Source organism: Schistocerca serialis, chromosome 12 (genome assembly GCF_023864345.2).
Source record: "Schistocerca serialis cubense isolate TAMUIC-IGC-003099 chromosome 12, iqSchSeri2.2, whole genome shotgun sequence".
NCBI classification, from domain to species: domain Eukaryota; kingdom Metazoa; phylum Arthropoda; class Insecta; order Orthoptera; family Acrididae; genus Schistocerca; species Schistocerca serialis.
Window position 1 is genome coordinate 4,259,560 of NC_064649.1, and position 26,025 is coordinate 4,285,584.

At 39.4% G+C, this 26,025-nt stretch overlaps 1 protein-coding gene across 2 annotated transcripts in view; it reads right to left on the reverse strand.

Annotated features, from left to right (window-relative positions):
- Nucleotides 1-14,969: 14,969 nt before the first annotated feature.
- LOC126428163 (tetraspanin-31) overlaps nt 14,970-26,025 on the reverse strand; it is a 72,692-nt gene continuing 61,636 nt past the window's right edge. For both annotated transcript variants that reach the window (XM_050090072.1, XM_050090071.1), the window contains one exon: nt 14,970-16,867. Coding sequence is in view for 1 of the 2 variants with exons in the window: in XM_050090071.1 (XP_049946028.1) it covers nt 16,766-16,867 (102 nt within the window). In the remaining variant the exon portion in view is untranslated. The remainder of the gene's footprint in view (nt 16,868-26,025) is intronic.

The window sequence follows — 26,025 nt, forward strand, 5'->3', positions numbered from 1 at the left end:
CCCCCCCCCCCCCCCCCCCCCCCCCCCACCTCCCCACAGTTGCTTCTCTACGGCATCAACCCTCTTCAGAACAGCAAATAAACAATTTTTTTTTTTTTTTTTTTCAGCCTTCAGTTGCAAGGTAATTTTAATCGTTTACCTAGGTTTCGATTCCAGTAATGGAATCTTCTTCAGAACCTATAAATTAAACCACATACGGACATATATTACTCACTAAAATGCATTATCTGTCTAATGATTGAATATTAAAGAAATTGTGATACTTACAAAAAATTAAATTATTTTGTGAGCCAAACACTGGCCATGTCACAGAGTAAAAATTAAAACATTAAAGACGCATAATCATAAAATTATGTCAGTCAAAATTAAAACCATTAAGGCGAATGTAGATGGAGCTACGCCGGCCAAAAATCAGGACGACACGTAAGCGGCTCGAAAACTAGGCGTTGTGAGCAGTTACGCGACGAGGCTCGGCCGCGGCCAAGCGCAAGCGCAGGGGCGAGAGACAAACTGTCTCAAAATTACTTAGAGCAAATATACATATAAACAAAATGTGACTAAAGCCGTCTTACAATTGGACAAACCTATCTATTGGTATAGCAACATTAAACAATTTACCTGAGAACAAACTACAAAGCCAAGGTATAATTTTTTTTTTTTTTTTTTTTTTTTTTTTTCAGTATTATAGTAAGAGAGCGTAGCCCCGCTACAGTAACTAAAAATTAGTGTCAAAACCATGTGTGCTAAGCCTAAAATGTCTTTAACATAAAAACGCCTTAGCAACTATGTGTCATTAACAGGCATATAACGAAATACAAAGACACACATGTACAATCGCATATATAATACAGGGACAAAACAGATAGGGAAACAGCATCGGCCATTCGAGGCAGACTGTTGGTTAACTCCACTGGAGTAAAGGTTGAAATCCTTTGAAATAACTTCTATTTTTTAATTGCAGCTGATCATTAAGTAAGTTGTCTCTATCAATACTCAGATGTTTAAAAATTTGCAATTCTTCGAGGGTGTCTAGCCTACATCCCTTTACTTCATTATGCAACAGCTCTGCGTCTTTTAGAGGCTTGGGAGCATGCGCCTTTTGGACCAGATGTTCAGCAAATGTAGAGCCTCGAGTTCCATCACCGCTTTTTGTCGGCAGATGCTCTTTAAACCTAACAGACAGGGCCCTTCCTGTCTGGCCAATGTAATAAGAAGGACATTCAGCACACGTGATTTTATACACACCTGACAGCGATGATTTATCATTACCTTTATCCAGGGAATGAACTAAGTTCTTTTTGAGGTTGTTGGTGGTAGAGTATGAAACTTTACACCCTAGGTTTTTTAATAAACGACCTACCTTATAGGATATGTTACCTATAAAGGGAACTGATATGTATTTCGTTGCCTGGTGTTGATTCGAGCCGCTTACGTGTCGTCCTGATTTTTGGCCGGCGTAGCTCCGTCTACATTCGCCTTAATGGTTTTAATTTTGACTGACATAATTTTATGATTATGCGTCTTTAATGTTTTAATTTTTACACTGTGACATGGCCAGTGTTTGGCTCACAAAATAATTTAATTTTTTGTAAGTATCACAATTTCTTTAATATTCAATCATTAGACAGATAATGCATTTTAGTGAGTAATATATGTCCGTATGTGGTTTAATTTATAGGTTCTGAAGAAGATTCCATTACTGGAATCGAAACCTAGGTAAACGATTAAAATTACCTTGCAACTGAAGGCTGAAAAAAAAAAAAAATTGTTTATTTGCTGTACATTTCACAGTTGCTGACACGCTGCAATATGTTAAAGACCTCTTCAGAACATTTCTCCAATAAGTAATTTCTTTGTCAATCTAGACATGCAGTAAATTGCCAAGCTGGACATAAATCTCACTTCTTACTTTCAAACTAAGGATACTAGACGTGCGACATGCAGAGTTTTCATGCTGAGCTACTTGGTTTTCTAGATTTTTCCAGTCATTAAATCCTTCGTTCTCAGACTTAGTCTTCTTCTCCAATGGACCAAATGCCAAACAGGGCCCACAATATGTGGATCTTTTACTTTTAGAATAAACCAGCCAAATTCAGTTACTCGCTTATTAGTTTTCATTTTTCTTTGGAAGATAGTCACTGGCAAGGAATGACACTGATCAGCTTTTTTTTTTTCTCCAGAGAAGTAACAAGACTTGTTTTGATTAAAGCCATTCCTAGCAATAGTCCCCCTCAAGGTATCGTCGGTTTCCCATAAAGCTGGATCTTCGTTCAGATTTGCTGATGTTTGCACCTGGTTATTACGTAACATCTGAGACACATCTTCAATTGTGATTCCTCAACTGCCTTTTTCTCCAAAACAAAATGTCCCTTTTTTCAAAAGTAGGGTATTCAACGGATGACTGTTGTTGTTGAGCTGCAGAGGTCTAATCCGTTTCATCTTTTCCAGATTGTGTTGTGTCATTGCATGTTATTGAAGTTGCAGGTCTTTCAACACTAAACTGTTTTTTGCATTTTGGCCTTTTAATACTCAGCTCCACTAAGTCTCATTCTCGCATCACTCATTCTAACAACTTTTTATCCAATAACGAAACTAAAAAAGATTACATTGGGAGTTTTATTTCTCATACGTAATTAGCAGTATCTATTGTTCCGACTTCAGACATTGAATAATAACCTAACATAAGTTTAAGAAATTAATTTAAACAGGATATAACAAAAAATCAAAAGTTCTTTGCGTAGCTTCCGAAGCAGCTATTTATCAATTTAAATTATGGATGATATATTGTAATACACTCCTGGAAATTGAAATAAGAACACCGTGAATTCATTGTCCCAGGAAGGGGAAACTTTATTGACACATTCCTGGGGTCAGATACATCACATGATCACACTGACAGAACCACAGGCACATAGACACAGGCAACACAGCATGCACAATGTCGGCACTAGTACAGTGTATATCCACCTTTCGCAGCAATGCAGGCTGCTATTCTCCCATGGAGACGATCGTAGAGATGCTGGATGTAGTCCTGTGGAACGGCTTGCCATGCCATTTCCACCTGGCGCCTCAGTTGGACCAGCGTTCGTGCTGGACGTGCAGACCGCGTGAGACGACGCTTCATCCAGTCCCAAACATGCTCAATTGGGGACAGATCCGGAGATCTTGCTGGCCAGGGTAGTTGACTTACACCTTCTAGAGCACGTTGCGTGGCACGGGATACATGCGGACGTGCATTGTCCTGTTGGAACAGCAAGTTCCCTTGCCGGTCTAGGAATGGTAGAACGATGGGTTCGATGACGGTTTGGATGTACCGTGCACTATTCAGTGTCCCCTCGACGATCACCAGTGGTGTACGGCCAGTGTAGGAGATCGCTCCCCACACCATGATGCCGGGTGTTGGCCCTGTGTGCCTCGGTCGTATGCAGTCCTGATTGTGGCGCTCACCTGCACGGCGCCAAACACTCATACGACCATCATTGGCACCAAGGCAGAAGCGACTCTCATCGCTGAAGACGACACGTCTCCATTCGTCCCTCCATTCACGCCTGTCGCGACACCACTGGAGGCTGGCTGCACGATGTTGGGGCGTGAGCGGAAGACGTCCTAACGGTGTGCGGGACCGTAGCCCAGCTTCATGGAGACGGTTGCGAATGGTCCTCGCCGATACCCCAGGAGCAACAGTGTCCCTAATTTGCTGGGAAGTGGCGGTGCGGTCCCCTACGGCACTGCGTAGGATCCTACGGTCTTGGCGTGCATCCGTGCGTCGCTGCGGTCCGGTCCCAGGTCGACGGGCACGTGCACCTTCCGCCGACCACTGGCGACAACATCGATGTACTGTGGAGACCTCACGCCCCACGTGTTGAGCAATTCGGCGGTACGTCCACCCGGCCTCCCGCATGCCCACTATACGCCCTCGCTCAAAGTCCGTCAACTGCACATACGGTTCACGTCCACGCTGTCGCGGCATGCTACCAGTGTTAAAGACTGCGATGGAGCTCCGTATGCCACGGCAAACTGGCTGACACTGACGGCGGCGGTGCACAAATGCTGCGCAGCTAGCGCCATTCGACGGCCAACACCGCGGTTCCTGGTGTGTCCGCTGTGCCGTGCGTGTGATCATTGCTTGTACAGCCCTCTCGCAGTGTCCGGAGCAAGTATGGTGGGTCTGACACACCGGTGTCAATGTGTTCTTTTTTCCATTTCCAGGAGTGTATATTATGATTACTCAACTACTATAAGTTTGTTCGCACTAGTGACGTTATTTTATGAGACCATTTATACAATCCACATACACAGAAATATTAATTTGTATTATTTGACCACAATAACTTGACGATTGCACTTGTGCTGGCACAAGCAAAGAAAACCGGCCCTAATTGAAAGATATTCATTTGTGTGTCGAGGCGCAGGTAATGGTGCTAGTGTTGCAAGCAGCAGACGCTGCCCTCACCTTACCACTAGTCTCCCCTCGACAACTTTAGTGTAGGCACAAGGCTGTTCTCAGCAGCCACCATGCGAACTGTCAAATTATTGTGGCCAGGTAGTATTAGGAATTGCAGGACGCAATCAACCGAGGCAGTTTTTCTTTTGTTTTTGTAGTAAATATGGGACAGGCTTTCCCCATTTGTATTGTCGCCCTGTATCTGTCTGCCATGACGTGGCGTGTGGTTAGTTGCACACACACCGATTTTGGACGGCGGGTAAAATATTGGCCATCCACATTCCAGTAGTGACCACTGGAGGGCATTGAACTTGGACATGAGCCGGCACCATAAAAAGACAGTCAGCCACTTAAGACCGCCGGTGCGGGGAATACAATGGCGCACATTGTCAAATGGGAGCTTGCACATTCAACGATTGTTTAGGCCGGTATTACACTATCAAATTTCTTTGTCAAAAATTTGATCAAAGATGTGATCACATACTCCGTCAAATATATTTGACAAAGATCTTTGACGTAGCGCTAGAAGGCGTATATTACACTGTCATCATATTTTTCGTCAAAGTTCAAGATGGCCAACAATAACAACTTGTCAACAGCAGTTGCATGTACCACAATTGTACTGTGTGCACATGCGGAAGAGAAGTGGGGGAAAAAAAGGAAACGTATCTGGGTGAAGCCGTGGGTTTTACGATGACACGATAAAGCATTCAACTAAAACCTGTTATGTGAGCATATAGTGGAGGACGTCAAGTCGTACATCAATTACTTAAGAATGGATGAGCATACATTTCTGTATGTGCTCAGTGAAGTGTATCCTCATATCACAAAGCACAATATTCACTTAAGAACTGCTATATCTGCAGAAGACAGGCTCACTGTAACACTCCGATTCCTTGCTACAGGAGAGGGTTATGTTAGGTCAGGTTAGGTCTCCAATCTTCTTAATCTATCTTTGTATTCAGGGTGCCTCACGTTGTAAAGCGCCTCATCAGCTTCAGACATCTCTATTAATTTTGTAGTTGTCGGCACACACCAATTGTATTTACCGGCAATGTTTATAAAAACACTACAGACGACAGAATGCTGCAGCGATGCTGGTACTCCATGTGGAACCATGTCACATTGCGGTGAACAGAAGACAAGCGAGGCCCTAGATTTGATCAGATATGGGACGACATTTCTTTGTATGTTGTTTGACATGTTGGGATCTCCTAGACTACACCTCATGAACTACATATATGTTTCTTCAGTATAGTTCAAAATATGTTCGCAGTTTCAACAATTGTAAGTTTGATGAAACTGATTTTCAGTGGATGGGGGAAGATGTCAGTAATGTAGATCAAGAAATAGATGAAAAAGTAAGCCGATGATTTTATAACAGTAGTCATGGTTCTGCTAGTGAAGGATCCTTCGGAGGAAGAATTTCATGACAATTGTGATGGGGACCTTTCTGTTTTACCAATGGCACACTTTAAAGTGTTAGTTAAGATAAAATGTGTTCTGAGTGCTGATAAGGAAAAATGTAGAGAGCGAGCACTAAATGTCAATTTTGGAGTTTCTTTTTGTACCTATTGAATGCAATTTTTATGTGCAAGTCAAACCAAAATTTACTTGCTAACAGTTCATTTGTGTGTACTATTTAAAAATAAAAAGCAAAAAAGTATGTGGTTTTCTGTGATAAAATGTAAAATACAGCTGGCTTTATTTAGTGTGGCAAAATCAGTGAGTAGTATTTAAACAACATTTAAATAATGGGAAAATAAATGTTATTGTTTAAGTTAAAATTTTCAAATGAATTCCACATAAAATTGCAGTTTAAACACTGCGGGCTGAGAAGCCCTACCTCGTATTACACATTATAGAAAAGCAACCTCATGGGCCGGTAAAGCTGTTGTCCCGTATTATCCTGTATCGCATGAAATACTAATAAATAAACTATAGTGCTATGGTGTCAAAAATAACGAACTGGGACTAATCAGATCATACCTGACAAACACGACTCAGGTAGTTATAGTAAATAGGCAGCAATCAAATGCCCTACCAGTTGTAAGAGGCATGCCACAAGGCTCAGTGCTTGGACCTTTTCTCTTCCTGGTATACATGAATGACGCCTACTTTCATGCTTCACAAGTCAATAATATATGCTGACGACACAACCCTGATTACCTCAGGTAACAAATTGGAGGAAGTGAAGAAACAAACAAAAGTAATGCTTGAAAAGTCTGCCATATGGCTCCACAGTAACAAGCTGATATTCAACAGTAGCAAGACTGAAACTATGTATTTCTTCTTGCACAATCTACAGGAAAAATTAAATGAGTCTGACTCTGTAAGACTTCTAGGAATACACCTGGACCCAAAATTAACACAGAACACCCACACGGAACTGTTATGTACCAGACTATCTAGAGTAGTCTTTTTGTTAAGGAAACTAAAAACATTAGTTAGCAGAAAACAACTTTTATCTTATTATTATGCCTTCTTTGAATCTCACTTACAGTACGGAATAAAATTATGGGACAACTCACTGGTGCTCAGACAGTGTTCATGTGGCAGAAGAAAGCAATTAGAGCAATTACAGGTATTAAAAGCCAAGAATCATGTTGAAAGCACTTTAAGGAACTAAACATCTTAACATTATCTTCTCTGTATATAAAAACGTGTCTTCTTTCCATAAAAAAAAAAAAAAAAAAAAAAAAAAAAAAAAAAAAAAAAAAAAAAAAAAAACAAATACATACGTTACCTTCCAGAACAGATGTTCATTCACATGATACCAGATATAAAAACTATCTTGATGTAGACTTTACGAGGCTGTCTAAGGTCCAAAGTAGCTTTAAACAAACAGGATTAAAATTATAGAACAAGTTACCAGCATCACTGAAAGACGTAACTATGATGTAAAGGAATTGGAATGTAGTAGAGAGTAACTATGATGTTAAGGAATTATAATGTAGATAATATCTCTTTATGCTCATGTAATGTAATCTGAATGTACATAGTTTCCCAATTTTAGATTCACTATCAAATGTAATGTCAAAACTGTCTATTTCAACAAATGTTGGCTAATGACAAGTGAATAAATAAATATCATTCAGTCGATGTGTGTGTAACACAGAGAATAAAATGTATCCCTATTATCATACTTAACTGTACTCGAAACAGTCTGGCTTCTGCTCTAAGTGAATGAGCGCAGTATAGACACAGAAGTTCAGTTCTGAAAATTATTTTTTGTTGTATAGTATCTATGATGTGACTTAAGCAACATTTATATGTAATAAACTGGTTTCACAGGCAAACAAGAGAATTTGAAAATGCTGTTTGTGTAAGACACACATCTTTAGACCTTCATGACTGCACGCAACAGGTGAAATGAAGGAAGTGAACCTCCATCGATTTGTAGCACTAAAATTCTTCAGTGTTGTATTTATTTATGAAATTGCATATTATACTAAATACTGTACTTCCAGCAACTACTGCATAAAATAGAAAAGAAGGCTGAGCTTTTTAGTATTTAGAGTCACGAAGAAATAAAAATGTGGTCAACTAATATCAAGAATTGTATCTCGTGAGGGAATTAATCTTCTATATTGAGTGAAATCGTTACCTTCTGTGAACTAGTGAAAGTACCTAGAACAAATACGTGCTGGATGTGAATTAACTTGGTGAACAAAAATAACCAGCAAACAGGATTATTAAAGATTTGCAATTTTTAATTGAAGGCGTACTAGAAATTGTCATTGTTGTCACTGACAGCCGAATACTTAAACAAAGTGCACAATTAGTTGTAAGCACAACACACACAGAAATTTAATAAGAAATAATAGTCGGTGTATACTAATTCAATTACAGACAAGATACAAGGGTGTGCTGAAAAGTAATGCCTCTGAATATTTTATGTGAAAGCACTCAAAGCTTTTTAAAGAAGAGTCACCCTGGTGACTAACACATTATTCCCAATGAATGACTAGTTTGTCGATACTGACACTGTAGGCTTCATTGGCGGAGTCACAACCTCATTCCAGCTAGCACCATTTCATCACTATAAGAGTGAAGTCCTTTAAAGTGATCTTTAAGTTTTGCAAACGCTCTGAGCACTGCCATACTTGTTGAGGTTAACACCACCATTTCCTCCATTACGAGCACAAACAACCCAACGTCACACATTACTGATGCCGATACACTCACGACCGTACACAGGATCCATTTTGGTATGGATTTCAATTGGAGGCACATTTTCTGCAGTTAGAAACTTGATTACAGCACGCCCTTTCTAATACACTGACACCGTTACACTACGTTACATGCTACAATTCAGAGCCTTCTATAGGCAGTGGGTTGCGTCAGGAAAGTCAACCGAGTAATATGCGTAATGTGTAGTACCTCAACCGATATAGAGAACAGAATAAAAAATTTGTATGCATTATGTTTGAGCACCCCATCATATACGTTGCAAAAGAAATTCCTAACTCCACAATTAAGGAGATTTATGTCCGAGACATCTGGTCCGTAACTATGCCACAAGTAGCAGAGCATATGTTAGCTACTCATCTACCAACAGCACTGCCGTTTCACTGGGTTGCGTGCGGTGTGATTCGTTGATCATTATGATGCTGCATACTGCCCAAATAGGTTTGAGCAGCTGTATTTTCTTCTCATGGGGGGGGGGGGGGGTTGTTAAGTGAAGATAATTTGGAGTTAATAGAATTTTTTAGAATATGTTTGTGTCAGTTGAAATTTGAAGTAGTGTTATTCAAGTGTTCTTATTATATGCCAGTGATAACCAGGAAAATGGAAGAAGTGTTGAAGCTACTGTTGATTTGAATGTGAATATAAGGTGTTAAGAGTTGAGAAAGTGCTAGGTGAGACAAATGCTCAGACAGTTGCTTAAAAGCTGGATTACAAGTAGAAAATCCGCAATTAGATGAACACATTACGTGATTCCCACAAATAAATAATAAAAATATCCAAGCTACAATATACCATTTTCACTTTATCAGGTGAGTCACGCTGGTTATTAAAAAGTGTGACTTAATGAGAAATGAAGTAAATGAACAATTTTGAGAGATTATTAAGTATTTCAAAAAATAAAAACTTACAGAACAGAAATTTATGAAGTACGCAAATTTCAGACACTGCACTAAGGTTAAATGTTTTAGATCGAAACTACAATCTCAGGCTCCACTCTCACATCATCAGGGATCGAACAGAACAGAAGGTTCAAGAAAAGATTAATCATCTGTCAGTGTGGCTCATTCGTCAGCTGACATAGATAGGACGAAAGCGGAATTTCAGTTCGAGTCAGCTAAAATGAAAGATCAATTTAATAAGGACACTGTGTGTACCCTACAGAATTAATGGAAGAACATGGTTTGGAAAAGAAGCAAGTACTCGAGAAGTTAGCACTGGAGCTATCGGGGCCTAGATATTATAACAATAGTTGTGGTAGTAGTAAGAAGTATATCAAATGACGGTTAACAAGATCTAAATACACTCCTGGAAATGGAAAAAAGAACACATTGACACCGGTGTGTCAGACCCACCATACTTGCTCCGGACACTGCGAGAGGGCTGTACAAGCAATGATCACACGCACGGCACAGCGGACACACCAGGAACCGCGGTGTTGGCCGTCGAATGGCGCTAGCTGCGCAGCATTTGTGCACCGCCACCGTCAGTGTCAGCCAGTTTGCCGTGGCATACGGTGCTCCATCGCAGTCTTTAACACTGGTAGCATGCCGCGACAGCGTGGACGTGAACCGTATGTGCAGTTGACGGACTTTGAGCGAGGGCGTATAGTGGGCATGCGGGAGGCCGGGTGGACGTACCGCCGAATTGCTCAACACGTGGGGCGTGAGGTCTCCACAGTACATCGATGTTGTCGCCAGTGGTCGGCGGAAGGTGCATGTGCCCGTCGACCTGGGACCGGACCGCAGCGACGCACGGATGCACGCCAAGACCGTAGGATCCTACGCAGTGCCGTAGGGGACCGCACCGCCACTTCCCAGCAAATTAGGGACACTGTTGCTCCTGGGGTATCGGCGAGGACCATTCGCAACCGTCTCCATGAAGCTGGGCTACGGTCCCGCACACCGTTAGGACGTCTTCCGCTCACGCCCCAACATCGTGCAGCCCGCCTCCAGTGGTGTCGCGACAGGCGTGAATGGAGGGACGAATGGAGACGTGTCGTCTTCAGCGATGAGAGTCGCTTCTGCCTTGGTGCCAATGATGGTCGTATGCGTGTTTGGCGCCGTGCAGGTGAGCGCCACAATCAGGACTGCATACGACCGAGGCACACAGGGCCAACATCCGGCATCATGGTGTGGGGAGCGATCTCCTACACTGGCCGTACACCACTGGTGATCGTCGAGGGGACACTGAATAGTGCACGGTACATCCAAACCGTCATCGAACCCATCGTTCTACCATTCCTAGACCGGCAAGGGAACTTGCTGTTCCAACAGGACAATGCACGTCCGCATGTATCCCGTGCCACCCAAAGTGCTCTAGAAGGTGTAAGTCAACTACCCTGGCCAGCAAGATCTCCGGATCTGTCCCCCATTGAGCATGTTTGGGACTGGATGAAGCGTCGTCTCACGCGGTCTGCACGTCCAGCACGAATGCTGGTCCAACTGAGGCGCCAGGTGGAAATGGCATGGCAAGCCGTTCCACAGGACTACATCCAGCATCTCTACGATCGTCTCCATGGGAGAATAGCAGCCTGCATTGCTGCGAAAGGTGGATATACACTGTACTAGTGCCAACATTGTGCATCCTCTGTTGCCTGTGTCTATGTGCCTGTGGTTCTGTCAGTGTGATCATGTGATGTATCTGACCCCAGGAATGTGTCAATAAAGTTTCCCCTTCCTGGGACAATGAATTCACGGTGTTCTTATTTCAATTTCCAGGAGTGTATTTAGATGATCCTATTGAAGAAATTCATTTAATAAAAGTATTAGTTCATAGACTGCCGCCCATAACAAGTAAAAATGGGAATATAGTATCAAGGATGGATGGATGGACAAAAACAACAGATTAACATGTATCGAGGGATTTGACACATTATACAAAGCCCGAGGGGACTTACCCAAGAGAATACTCTCAATCAGATAATATGAATACTACTACCTAATAATAATAATAATAATAATAATAATAATAATAATGGAAGCTGTTATTCACCATGGTTTCAATGGAAAAGTGAAACCAGATACTATAAATTAAGGAAACAAAACTCAAGACATTTAATTCTAAAGTATGTCTTATGAAAAGGATAGATTGCTACTCATCATATTCAGGATTTGTTGAGTTGCAGACAGGTACAACAAAAAAGACTCCTAAACATTTAAGTTTACGGCCAGGAGGCCTTCTTCTGAAAAACACATATGACCTCTGTCTCTGGCCTTGGCAGCCAGCCAGAAACAGTGCTCCGGTGTGTGTGAGCTGCTTTTACACGAATGTGGGGGCTGAAAGTCTACTTGTTCAGTAGTGTTTTGTTGTGCCTGTCTGCGACTCAACACCTCCACTATATGGTGAATAGCAACGATTTTGGGATGAAAATCAACAATCATTTAGACTATGGCAGTGAAACATCATTATCTCACAGGTACAGCTACCAGTAATAAGGAAAAAGTATCAGAGTTCTATAGCCAGTACATTTGTTGTTCAAATTACCAGTAATAAATGAAAACAATTTAAACAAGAAACCGTGACTACCAGTCACAATTAAAATGTTGACCTTTTAGCAAATATTGCAAGTATAACATAATTTAAACTTAGATGTACTATTGAGTAGAGAGTGGCTATTTAATAACAAGACACTATTGGATTTCAACAGGAGAAAGTGTCACAGGGGAAAGGGATAATATGGTCTCTAGTATACTTTTCCAGTACATATCACTAGAACTTAAAGACAATATTTAACAAAGCATATGCATTTAATAGCTTCTTGATATAAGTGCAGTAGAAGAATGAGAACAAGCGAAAGAGGAGTTATCTGGAAATGTTAAAAGCGCACGAATGAGATATACTGTCATAAAAACAGAAAATTCAATTACTAAATATTTTATCAGGATATAAATGTGTTTTCAGATCAAATGGGAATAATTAAGGAATACATACGTAGGTATAAGATAAAGGACGATAAGCGTTTCTTTTGCCAACCGTATCCTATACCTTTGAATCTTTGAACTGCAGTGAGAGAAGAAATAAAAAAGGTGATTGATAACAAATTGAAAATAGTGTTAGTGTCTATAATCCGTTACTAGTTGTTACAAAACCTGCAGGAGGTGTTCCGTTATTCTTAGATGCATGAACACGCAATAGTCGCTCAGAAACTGAGTACAATAGACCACAGTGGTGAGTACAGAAGAATTGAAGGCATTGATGCATTAACTGGGTAAGTCATGTGTACATATTTTGGATAACAAACAAAAAACTGTCTTTTCTCAACCTTTATGTACGCCACCAGCACACTGTAACCGCTTATTACTGAACCTAAAGTTTATTATGATATTTAGTGTGTTATAAAACATTGGATTCTCTCTCTCTCTCTCTCTCTCTCTCTATCTCTCTCACTTTGTTTTACAAGTATGATGTCAAACCAATAAACTACTATTAGTACTTTGAAGGTTACCGAATATTATGAGGAGTCTTGCGGGCAGTGAGACAGATTCTGGAAATGTTTTTCGATATCACGCAGCTGCTCCAAGCATAGACAGCACAAGCAGTACAATAGAAAGATCAGACTATGCAGGCTGACAAAGAAAATGGTTCCTCCTTGAAACAGCTCATTTCCACAAGCAGATGTTTTGTAGGCTCCAATAGATTTTTGTGAATTTCTTAATGTCTCATTGTTAAAGTACATGGCTGATGAACAGAGTAATTTATTTTCTGTTCAAAAGAATGCAAACAAGCCATTATAACTGACAGACAATAAACTTTAGCAGTTTCTTGGCACAGTCAGTTTATCATCTCTCAGACTCTTCTGTACCATGCAAGGGCAAGTTGACTTAAGTCATGTTACTGATGCCACGCTTCAGGATACAAGTCAGTGACGGCCACAAAATGATACGTGTCAGTGAAAACCACAAAATGGCAAATCCTGATGAACCACATAGAGACAGGTTGTTCAGAATATGCCAATTAACTGATTTATTGTTGCAGAAGTTTCAGGCAGTTCCTCAATCTCAGATAATCAGTGTAGATGAGAAGATGGTCCCTAAGAAACTGCAATCGGCACAAACAATATTTGCCCAATAATACAAATAAAAGGGGCTATAAAATATTTGTTTTATATGATACAAGAGGTAAGGTACATAATTTTGAGATTTAAAAGGGCAAAATAATTTCAGTTGCAGATACAGGTGCAAGTCAGAACATTGTTCCAGATCTGAACACAAGTCATTTTTGATAACTGGCTTTCATCGGTGAATTTTCTAGTTGTATTGCAGGTGGTTCATTTATTAGGAACATTTAGACCAAACTGTCATTTAGGTTGCAAATTTTCAACTTACGCTAACCTGAAAAAATTGGGAACAGATGCTTTTGAAAAGTGAGACTAAGAGTTGAAGCCTGCCAGCATATCTGCATCTGCACGAATATGGGATACAACAAAAAGACACTTATGGGTACCGTGTCCTCCTATAGTCTCATTACACGATAAATTTATGTGAGGAGTGGATTATTTTCTTAATTCACTTATCTCCTATTACAGGGTATCCATCAAATGGAGGAAAAATTGCTGTACACTGTCTTTCCATTTGGTAGATCTGTAAATTCTCAGTTGCTACATTGGTGGGACTGTGAATTTCAAAATTTTCTGTGATAAACAAAATAATCTACCAGAATTCAAATCCAGAATAGAAGAGATACTCCACAAATGTGGAGAGGACATGACAAAAGGTGGCTGGCCATCAGCTATTACTACAAAGCAAGAAGCATCAGAGCGGTACAAAACCAGTTCCAGGTAAGTCTATCCAAATTTGTGCAGTATGACATTGGCCTCAGGTTACAAACATAAGGTAAAGATATGAAATACCAAATTGTTAAGGACAGACAGTATTCGTGTGTAGAAAGTGCAATTGTTTCCCAGAATTTCACAAATTAGTCTCTATTGTATTATAAGACAGCTAGTTAAAATTTGTTATGTATTTTCTTTTCAACCATGTAAATCCTATCATTATATCATCAAAATGTTAAATTATCTTTTACTAAATTAAGTATTCAACTTCTAAAACACCTGTTGTCGCAAGTACGACATATTTAATTATACTTGATACATATAAGATATGTTAGAGTTGACATTTATGAACTCTTAATGTTTCATTACTGGTTGCAAAATATGATTCTTCTTACCTGTGGAAAGGGTAATACAATAATATTGGTATGTTGTTATTCCAACCTGGACATTCTATTGTTTGACTGTTTTGTTTCTTTTGAGTATTAATTTTTTCTTTTTTTATAGTGTTAACTGTGCTGTGAAATAAAACATTGTAGGAGTAGGTTTTACACAGGGACAGACCAATTTTGTTGATTTGTCTATGCTTTATTAATAGCCCTTAAACATTCAGCTGTTCATATAAAATATTGAAGATTTCTTTTAGGTTTGAAATGATTTAAATTATACAAAAATATGCTAATAAGATTTTTGTTTAAATAACAGAAGAGCTGATGGGATTTATCCAGTGGTAACAACACTACCACACAATTACTGCAATGCCAGAAACTACTCATTCAGGCAGAAAGTAGTGTTGTAGGTTATAAATTACACTTACGTATTTCAGCACAACCACAAAAGAAATGACTACAAGAGATTAGAAGCTCAGACATATGCAAGCAGTTACATTATACACAATATTTTGGTGATTTAGCCTCAAAGCTGGCCCAATCCAAATGAGTGTTTGCAGATAGGCAGCTTTAAAATTATGATTGCACCATGAGATTCCAGTATTAAATACTGTTCCTTCCTGTGTCTTTGTCAGTCCACTGTACTGGACAGACAAAGGAAGAGAGAGAGACAACAACATTAAGCATATTATGATGTAGGATGGCATTAGAGTGAAGAAACGAACCATAATGTCTCAACTCTGCCATCAGACACATCTAAGCACAAATGGAAAATACACGTTATAACAGTTTAACACACATTATTTCACATTTCTATTACAAGTAATGTTATCTTCAACACTCCTACGACAGTCTCAACGAACAATTCAAAAGCTAGTAGGAAAATTAATGCATTCCCTGATGTTTTGCAAGCAGAGACATAACATAAAATGTCAGAATAAGGATGATTTCGCTAAAAAACTGGTATACCAGCAAATTGATTATTCTTTTTTAAAATAAGTTATAAAAGGTACATATATTGCAGAACCTATCTCAGAATTCATTTTTTTTCTTCGCACTGAATTAGGCATAATAATGAAATACACATGAATTAATCACTGTTCTACTGTCAATATATTTTAAGTAAGGCTACATCACAGGTATGTGATGACTGTTAAGAAGACAGTCACCACTACTCTCGCATTTATTAATACCACACTGTTGATAAAACTGTGTTATTTGTATACTAAGAACTAATCGATATACATGACACATCACCTTTCAATACGGGCCACTCTTTGGTGGCAAAGATTCACCTGGGTCAATTGGTATTTATATAGTATGCGACTAATGCCAAACTAATCGGGGTATTGAGGAAGAATTATAGTCCTATTCTGGAACTGTCGGTCACTGAGCTTATCCACTTACAGACATTGTGACACACATACAATTTTCCACAGTTAACATTTAAATCCTTATATCCGGATTTCTAACCATAAAATGCATCTCGTGTTTCAATTTACTCCACCTACCTTTAATACCTTTTTCTAGGAATGTAAACGAGAGTTGTATTATATAAAAACTCTGTGAAATATCTGATACAACATTCTTCCAGTCAAAAGAACATATCCACACTTGGTAAAACAGTTACAAATATTTGTTATTAGTATCTAAATATCACCGGAATATTTAAGACTTAAAACTAATAAACAAAACAAAAAGAGATCTCCTAAAATGCTTCCAAAATTACCTTAACATGATAAATCTTTTTAAGTAAATGCAATAAAATGAAACACCCTGTGTAAAAACATGGTTTTACAATACAGCAAGAGCAAATTTCAAGTCATCATACAGTACACATCTTTAGACAAAATCTTGACTCGCATTACAATAATGTAAGAAAAATTTGTTACAATGGTGTTTTTCTCTCGCTGTAAGAAAATTTGTTTACACTAGTGCACAGGAGGTACACAGTTGACTAGTTCCCGTCTCATTTTAATACAAATAGCTGTTATACCTAGGTACATTAATGGCACTTGCTTTGTCTTTCGGATTCATTTGGTTGCGGTATCGGTAAGCGACGACGGCTGCAATTATCTGAAAACAGAATTTGAAACTGCCTGTTAGAGAGAAAATATGTATTTATAACAATACTAGTAAATGTTAAGGACACAGATTCCATGACAGTAGTTCTTTACATTATTTCTTTTAATATGTTCAAAGTTAAATATGTCTTCAGTTTTTAGAACCTTTTTATAAACATGAATACTCTGCAAGCCATTATCTGGTATTCCATAGGATCATGTGTCATCCCCTCTCCCACATTTTCATTGCTGATGCGCTTATGAATAAACTGAAGAAAAGTCAATGTCTGTACGCCTTCACATGTGACTTTAAAGTGACAGGTCTTTACACTTAAAAACAAACATTTATTGAGACAGTAAAACTTGAATAATGTTTTCCAAAACTAATTACATCTCGAGACTTTATACAGTAAAACTTGAATAATGTTTTCCAAAACTAATTACATCTCGAGACTTTATAAGAGACACACCAAATGATGCAGGACGCCTACAGTAATTAGTGCTTAACCTGTACTTTACGTTACGAACGGTTCATGCCATTTAAAAAATTGTCGATCGGATGTTAAACACGACCCTCATTCGGGACACCCTTCAATGTCTACTGACACCGTCGGTGTCAGGAATGTCAACAAAATTGCGTGTGCCAATCGAAGACTGACTGTCCGAGAGAATTCAGAAGAATGTAACATTTCTGTTGGATCATATCGTGAAATCCTGACACAGCATCTTAGAATGCATCGTATTGCTGCCACATTCATCCCGTGGCTCACGAGTCAAGAGCTGGAAGACATTCACTTCACAATCTGTGAAGGGCTGTTGGATCGTGCAAATGAGAATGAGGTGCTCCTTAAGAAAATTATAACTGGCAATGATATGTGGGTCTAAGGTTATGATGTTGAGACCAAGGTTCAATCTTCACAATGGGTCGGGAAAGATTCTCCGGGGCCAATAAAAGTTCGTCAGGCCAAATGCCAAAGCCGTGTTGATAGTTTTTTTTTTACTTTGAAGGAGTGGTTCATCACGAATTCTTGCCACAGGGACAAACTGTTAATTGACGGTACTATTGGGACCTGTTGCGACGCTTGCGAGAAAGTGAGAGAAGGAAACAGCCTGAAATGTGGTGAGAGAATTCACGGCTCTCGCGTCACAATAACACACCCACACATTCATCTCTGCACAAAACAAAAAATCACTGTGCTGCCTCATCTTCAGTACTCTACAGACTTGGTCCCTGCGGACTTCTTTTTTTTATTTCCAAAGTAAAAAATCCCGTTGAAAGGATGATTTGCAACGATAGATGAGATAAAAGAAAATTTGCAGACAGCGCTTCACGCAATCGGGCAAGAGGCATACCGAGACTGAGCAAGAGGCATACCGAGATTGCTTCCAGAAGTATTAACAGCATTGGGAGCGGTGTATCAATTGTGATGGAGAGTATTTTGAAGAAGACCGTGCACAATAAGTAAAAGGTAACGGTAGAAAATTTTTGTGGGCTAAGTTCTGGAATTTTTGAAGAGATACTCTGCAAGCCACCCTACAGTGCATGGCTGAAGGTACCCTGTAGCACTACTGGCCATTTCCTTTCTTGTTCCAGTTGCAAATAGAGTGAGGGAAAAACAACTGACTATATGCGGTCAGCTTCAAATTCCAGTTCTCTAAATTTTCTCAATAGTGTTCCTCGAAAAGAGCATCGCCTTTCTGTCAGGGATTTCCATTTAAGTTCCCGAAGCATCTCTCTGACACTTACATTTTGTTCGGACCTACCGCTAACAAATCTAGTAGCCTGCCTATGAATTGTTTTGATGTTTTCCTTCAATCTGGCCTGGAATGGATGCGAAGCAATCTAGCAGTATTCGAGAATAGGTTGCACCGGCACCCTATATGCAGACTCCTTTGAGATAAAACACGCTTTGCTAAAATTCCTTATAAAAGGATAAAAAAGATGGAATAGGTGTCGCCCTCAGCCAGAGGTGAAACTTGATACTATTTTATAATATTTTGATTTTGCTTAGTCTAACATTGCTGCAATAAACCTGTACATTTCTACACGTAAAACAAAATGCCCTGGCTGACTGACTTAATCGCCCATCCCAAACCGCTATGGATAGAAACTTGAAATTTGTTGAGGGTGTTTATTTTATACAGCAGGCATCATTTAAGAAGGGGTTTTTTGAAATGCCGCCCCTATAGAAATAACGAATAAAAACTTTCTGAGTATATATACCATACTACAGCAATTTGAAGTTGGAAGTACAAAAGCTTGTTTCTAGTTTCTAAGTCAGAAATAAAGAAATGTGTTTCAGCGTTTTTGGAAATTCAACCCCTAAAGGGGTCAAATAGTGGGTGAAAGTTTTTTGAAAATAAATTGTTACAGAACTACTGAAGCGTTGTTAAAACTAAATCTGTGAATATTGGTATTTGACTTCACAGTTAGAAATAAAAAAGATTGTGGTCCCATGTTTTTCAAGATTCAGCCCCTAAAGGTGAAAACTTTTAAGAAAATGTTTCATTATGTCTGGTCTCTGCTGCCAGAGAACAGAGACTGTAGTCAAGTGAATGTAAGTTGCATCTGCACGTGTGCGTCACCTGCAACATGTCACAATACTAAACTGATGTACAGCAGTAGATGCTCAACAAAAGATGAAGCACCATGTAAGCACATTGCTGAATTTATGAAATGACATCCAAAATTACAAATTAGCGTGTGTCCATCACCTAATGTCAGTCGGCAATCAGTAAAAATGTGGAAACGTTCTGCCCTTTAGACGGTGGACTATTTAGTCGTTGACATCTTCAGATGAGCTGGAATGAAAATCCTCTGCAGTTGTTGTAACATATCTTGCAACTGGTTCACACTTCGCACTTAAGGATCCTTTATATGCTCAGATGTTTGCACTTAATTGTCCAGACAGACAGTGTTTCGGCCTGTGAAAAGTATGGCGGCACTCGAACTGATGTAGACGAGATGAAGTGCTTTAGTACTGTATATAGAGGCATGAAATATTTCTGGAAACATATGGCTCAACGAAGGTGATATCTCAGCAAAAAATTTCATACGAGCATGGCTTCTGCCAGTTGCTTTAGCACCTCGATTTTATTGTAAGTCTTTTATAACCACTTACTGATTTTCTCATCAATGTCAATTCTCCTTATATACAGTGTAATACGCCACAAGAAAAAAATCTGCTTTGTCCTAGATACTTAAACCAGTACTCTCTTTCAATTTCTAGCTCCTCGAAAGTGTTATGTATTTTAGAAGCTACTCTTTTGGTGATCTTCTATGTGCTTATCCTTATCTTTTTGTAACTTCTGAAGTAATAACGCTATACAGAATAATCATTTTATACACAAATTTACTTAATTTGGCCACAGCCAGTGAATACGCTGCACTCTCAGACTACTGATTAGGGACTGCAAGAGAGCTGCATCGTGGTCAGAAGGTGTAAATGCGAACTGGATACTCCAGACCAGATCTCCAGACAGTTGCAAACAGTCTGCTCCGACAAACTTGAGCGTGTAAAGGCCCCATTATGGATTCAACATTTCCTATCACTTAATTTCTCTGACTGAAAGGGCTGTCAATCAGTTCAATGTTGTAAGTGCACCTCTGGGTGGGAATATAAATCACTAACAGCCACGATTTGTAGTGGTACAGTCTTGTCCATCTCTCAATCTGCCTGCATTTAATCACCGATATGTTTGGCAAATAGAGCGTTCAGAAGAAGCAATGACCAAGCTGCCCAGAGTGTCATTTCAGTCAAGAATACAAGGCAGCACCGAACCCGGATCAAAATGCAGTGTTTGCAGGATGTACACCTCACTGAAAAACTGTCACAGAATGAGCTCGGTTGCAGCAGAATGTTGTGGACGGCGCTCTGGATTAGCAGAAGACTACTCATTTTCGGTAAGTGATTTAACTCCCCATGAAGCCTACAACAGATTAGAGCTAATAGTGAAACTGAGGTGAAAACACGTAATGCTAATACTGACCTTATTAAACTAGCACTATAGTCCTCATTAAAGGGGATCATGTGAAGGCGTCCAATACCGAAATGCACAGCTTCTGCTGTCAGCTGTCCTTAATTGGCAGCTGATGAAAAGTCTACACCGTTGGCCCCTTTTCTGCTCAAGTGTATCACTATTACTCCAATCGAGCACACAACAGTAGCTTTTCGAGAAGATTGCACAATACCTACTCCAATTAACAAACATTCACCTGCAGTTATTTGAAGTTTTAACTTTCAGTGCAAAAACCCAACTTTTCATCTATGACATCTTAGTGTAAGTTTACTAAAAGTAATGTAAACAAAGAGATAGAGGGGCTGGCCAGTACTTACCTCAGCTCAGTACAGCCGATAGATACACATAAAACAGAACTGAAAATTTACATTCCTAGCTTTCGGAACTTTGTTCCTTCATCAGGGAGGAGAGAGGGGGAAAAAAGGGAAGAAGGGAAAATGGATTCAGTTACTCACAACCCAGGTTATGAAGCAACAGGGAAAGGTAAACAGGGAGGGTAGCAAGGATGGAGGCATGGTTGTCAGAGCCCTGTTGCTTCATAACCTGGGTTGTGAGTAACTGAATCCATTTTCCCTTCTTCCCTTTTTTCCCCTCTCTCCTCCCTGATGAAGGAACAAAGTTCCAAAAGCTAGGAATGTAAATTTTCAGTTCTGTTTTATGTGTATCTATCGGCTGTACTGAGCTGAGGTAAGTACTGGCCAGCCCCTCTATCTCTTTGTTAGTATTTGTTTCACATCTTATATGAGATTTTCCATTAATCATTTAAAAGTAATGTAACTCTCAGAAAGTTATTCACTTACCAATAACTGAGCATGTGCTGAAAACGTTACACTTTTGAACAATTTAGTGATGTTATGTCATACGATAAAACACTTTTGTTACAATCACACGTAATTCTACGCTGAACAGTCCAAATCCTTGACCTTAAATTGAGACTGTGGGTTTAGTAAAACTGACATTATGAACACATGACACTTTGCCAATAATTACAATGAAGGAGCAGGTTAAATCTCAACTATATAGAACATTATGAAAAAAGTAAGTACACTAAACCATCCACCGCTGTTACTAGCACCCATACAGAGTTACACCAGGTTAACAATTATTTTGGTTATACAAAATTTTGAGGAATGTGTACAGAGAGTAGTTAACAGGAATGAAGACACACTCCTGTCACATCAAGTGTTTCAGTCTGGCAGTCCCAAAAGGTGAGCTACAAATTCTCCATCACAGGAACCTAACCAGTTCTGCCAGTCAATGACACTGATAACTGACTTTTGTGAGGAATGACAGCTTTTGTCTTATATTCACTTTAATAATCCTTTGGAAAGACAATGATCTTTAAGCATTAAAAATGGAATTTTAAAATGTTATGTGGCAGCATACAACTTTTTATAACTATTGGGTGGTTATAACTAAAGTGCAGCTACTTGTGGAGGTCCAGTACGGGCTGTAATTATCATACGGCGGTGAAATTTCGTAGGTATGATAATGCGAAACAGGTTTACACAGGAAAAAAATTGTTCCAATTTCGGACAGCAGATGCAATATGGCACTTTACACTGTCTGACGATAAGACATTCGCACAGTCATTTGACACGCTATAATGTGAGTGAATAGTATGGCTACCTAGAAGAGAGATCGTGTAATGTTAGTGAAACTGTTTTATGTAAAGTGGAGCAATTACAGTGCTGCACTGAGAGAGTATCATCAACTGAAAGGTCCGAGGAGAGGCCCAATGTCATTAAATAGTTTAAAGAAGATACCATATTTACTCGAATCTAAGCCGCACTTTTTTTCCGGTTTTTGTAATCCAAAAAACCGCCTGCGGCTTAGAATCGAGTGCAAAGTAAGCGGAAGTTCTGAAAAATGTTGGTAGGTGCCGCCACAACTAACTTCTGCCGTCGAATATATGTAGCGCTACACAGGAATGCTTTGCAGGCACAAAGATAAATACTGGCGCCAAAACCTCTGCGTCAGTAAATAAACTAAAAAAAAAAAGTGTAAGACGAGCTTTTTTCTCCGTCCTGAGTTTCGACCACTGTATTTTCATACATTATCCAACGAAGTAAACACAAATTCCGTGTTGTTCATCTTCGTATGTAGCAGCATTTCAGTGTACTACGAAAATCCGACTGGCAAGACTATTTGAGTTGTTTGTCAATATGGCCAACTCTATGTTCTGAATTTTTTCCTACCTGTGAGAAGAGATGGTTGCTAATAGGAACTTTTATGAATTGTGAATCACATGCAGTATTGTCTTCAACATAAGAATAATACGAATATAAACATTTTGCCATGTATTCTTTCGTGTTTGCTGCTATCTCATTTAAATCCTGCCTGCCTAATAACATACGAAACTAATGTGAGACAGCAGCAAATGCGGAAGAATATACGTATCATGTCATGTTTATCTTCGCATTATTCTTATGCCTAATAGTGATACAATCAGAAATGAAGCACGGCAATTGACTAGATTTTTAAATCTAAGATGACTAATTTCTGTGCAGAATGTAATGTACGAAAGAGGCATCTGCAAAGATTTTCAAACGGAGAAAAGTTTTAGCTAAACTCTCGTTCAGAACATCTATCATACGCAGTCTATTATTTGGTTCTTGTTGATCATTATCAAAGAAAGCAGCAATGTAAGTAACAACAAATAGCAGTCTCTTGTCATTGGTTCGCTAATGAGACAATTCCTCTCTCTCTCTTTTTTTTTTTTATTGTAAGCGGCGGTAGCGCGCACAAAGGCAAGCCATGCCACGAGCGGCGACAGGTCGTAAACACATCTTATCAGAATGCGACAAACAATGCATGACACAGTACAATAATGCATTTCAGCCTTGAGTGATGTAAACACCTATAACAAAGAGAACGGCACTTATCAGATCAAAGAAAAATAAGCAACCAATTCAAACCAGACGAAGCACGCCTGACACATAGCAATGGCTACCTGGTAAAGCTTAACTGCTAAGCTTACGACTCAAACCAAACTACTGTAGCTGTATTGTCATTTATTCTACCTAAATTGTTTCTCATATTACAATAGACCAACTTTGTTTCGATTTGGAGGTGCGGCCTAAAACTTTTTTCTCCCCTTGAATTTCGAGTCTCAAATTTCAGGTGTGGCTTAGATTTGGGAAATTTTTTTTTCCTTGATTTTGAGTCTCATTTTTCAGGTGCGGCTTAGATTCGAGTGCAGCTTAGATTTGAGTAAATATGGTAATGCAGTTCTGAAACACGGGTCAGCTCAGTGGGTAACTTGAAAGACGAAGGCGTACTATTACGGTGGAGGTTATAGATGAGGTTGCTGTCGTTGTAACTGACCGAGCAGCCCCGGGTAGTACTAGTGCTTGTGTAGTGTCATGAGAATTGTCCCACCACGTGGTCAACAGTACAGAAAACCTTTACAGTTTATTTTACAAGACCTAGATGGTGCAGTAGCTGAGACCACATTATCTGCAACATTTTGAATTTGCTTTGGTTTCTGGCACGGATCAACGTCGATGACATGGGGCAGACTAATATTCTACAGAGTGACAGTATGACATATTGTGTATTGTGCCAAAGAGCCACTGCACTCGCCGTACGTAACTGTGTCGTGTGCATTCTCGGTCCATCCTTCTTTGAAGAGAACACATCCAGACAGCCTGTCAGCTGTATCACGACCTCTGCATGAAATGGACTTCTGCACTGAACTCTGCAAATCACACTTAAGTGCCTGCCAGAGGGCTCATCAACCCAACTTCACAATTATTCTCTATTATTCCACTCTCGAACAACGCGGAGCAAGCTCCAATTTCCATAATTTTATGATGATGATTGTTTCTCCCTATGTAGGTCTGTGCTAACACAACATTTTTGCATTCAGAGGAGAAAGGTGGTGATTAAAATTTTGTGAGAAAATCCCTATGCAATGAGAAATGTCTCATTTTACTGATGTGTGCCCCAAATCCCATAGCACGTCTGTGACATTCTTTCCCGTTTCTCGATAATACAAACTGTGCTACTCTTCTTTGAACTTTCTCGATGTACTCTGTTAATCCTATCCAATAAGGAACCCCACGCCGCACAGCAGTACTCTAAAAGAGGATGGACGAGCATAGTGTAGGCAGTGTTTAATAGGTCTGCTACACCTTCTAAATGTTCTGCCAATAAATCACAGTCTGTTGTTCGCCTTACCCTCAACATTTTATGTTCTTTCCAATTTCAGTTGTTCATACTTGTAATTCCTAGGTATTTAATTGAATTTACAGTTGTCAGATTTGATTGAGTTATTGTGTACACCAAGTTGAATGGATTCCTTTTGCAATCGTGTAAATTACCTCACACTTTTCATTATTTAGGGTCACTTGCCAATTTTTGCACCATACCGGTATCTTTTCTAAATCATTTTATAATTTGCTTTGATCTTCTGATGACTTTACTAGACATTAAATGACAGCATCATCTGCAAACAACCTAAGACGGTTCCTCAAATTACTTGTGGAAAGCCAGAAATCACTTCTGTTTTACTCGACGACTTTCTGTGAGTTACTGTGAATTGTGACTTCTCTCACAGGAAATCACCCATCCAATCACGTACCTGAGGCAATATTCCACAAGCTCATAATTTGATTACAAGCCACTTGACAGGTACGGTATCAAAAAGCATTCTGGAAATCCTGAAATACGGAATCAATTTGAAATCTCTTGTCAATAGCATGCAACACTATGTGTGAATGAAGAGCTACTTGTGTTTCACAAGAACAATGTTTTCTAAATCCATATTGACTGTGTCAATAGACTGTTCTCTTTGATGTAATTAGTGTTAGAACACAATATGTTCCGAAATCCTGCTGCACACTGACTTTAACGAAATGGGGCCATAATTTAGTGGATTACTACTACTTCCTTTCTTGAATATTAGTATAACCTGTGCAACTTTCCAGTCTTTGGGTACAGACCTTTTGTTGAGTGGGTGACTGTATATGATTGTTAAGTATGAGGCTATTCCATCAGCATACTCCGAAAGGAAACTAATTGGTATACAGTCTGGACCAGAAGAATTGCTTCTATTAAGTGATTTCAGTTGCTTCACTACTCCGAGGATATCTACTTCCAAGTTACTCCTGCTGGCAGCTATTCTTGATTTGAACTCTGTAATATTTA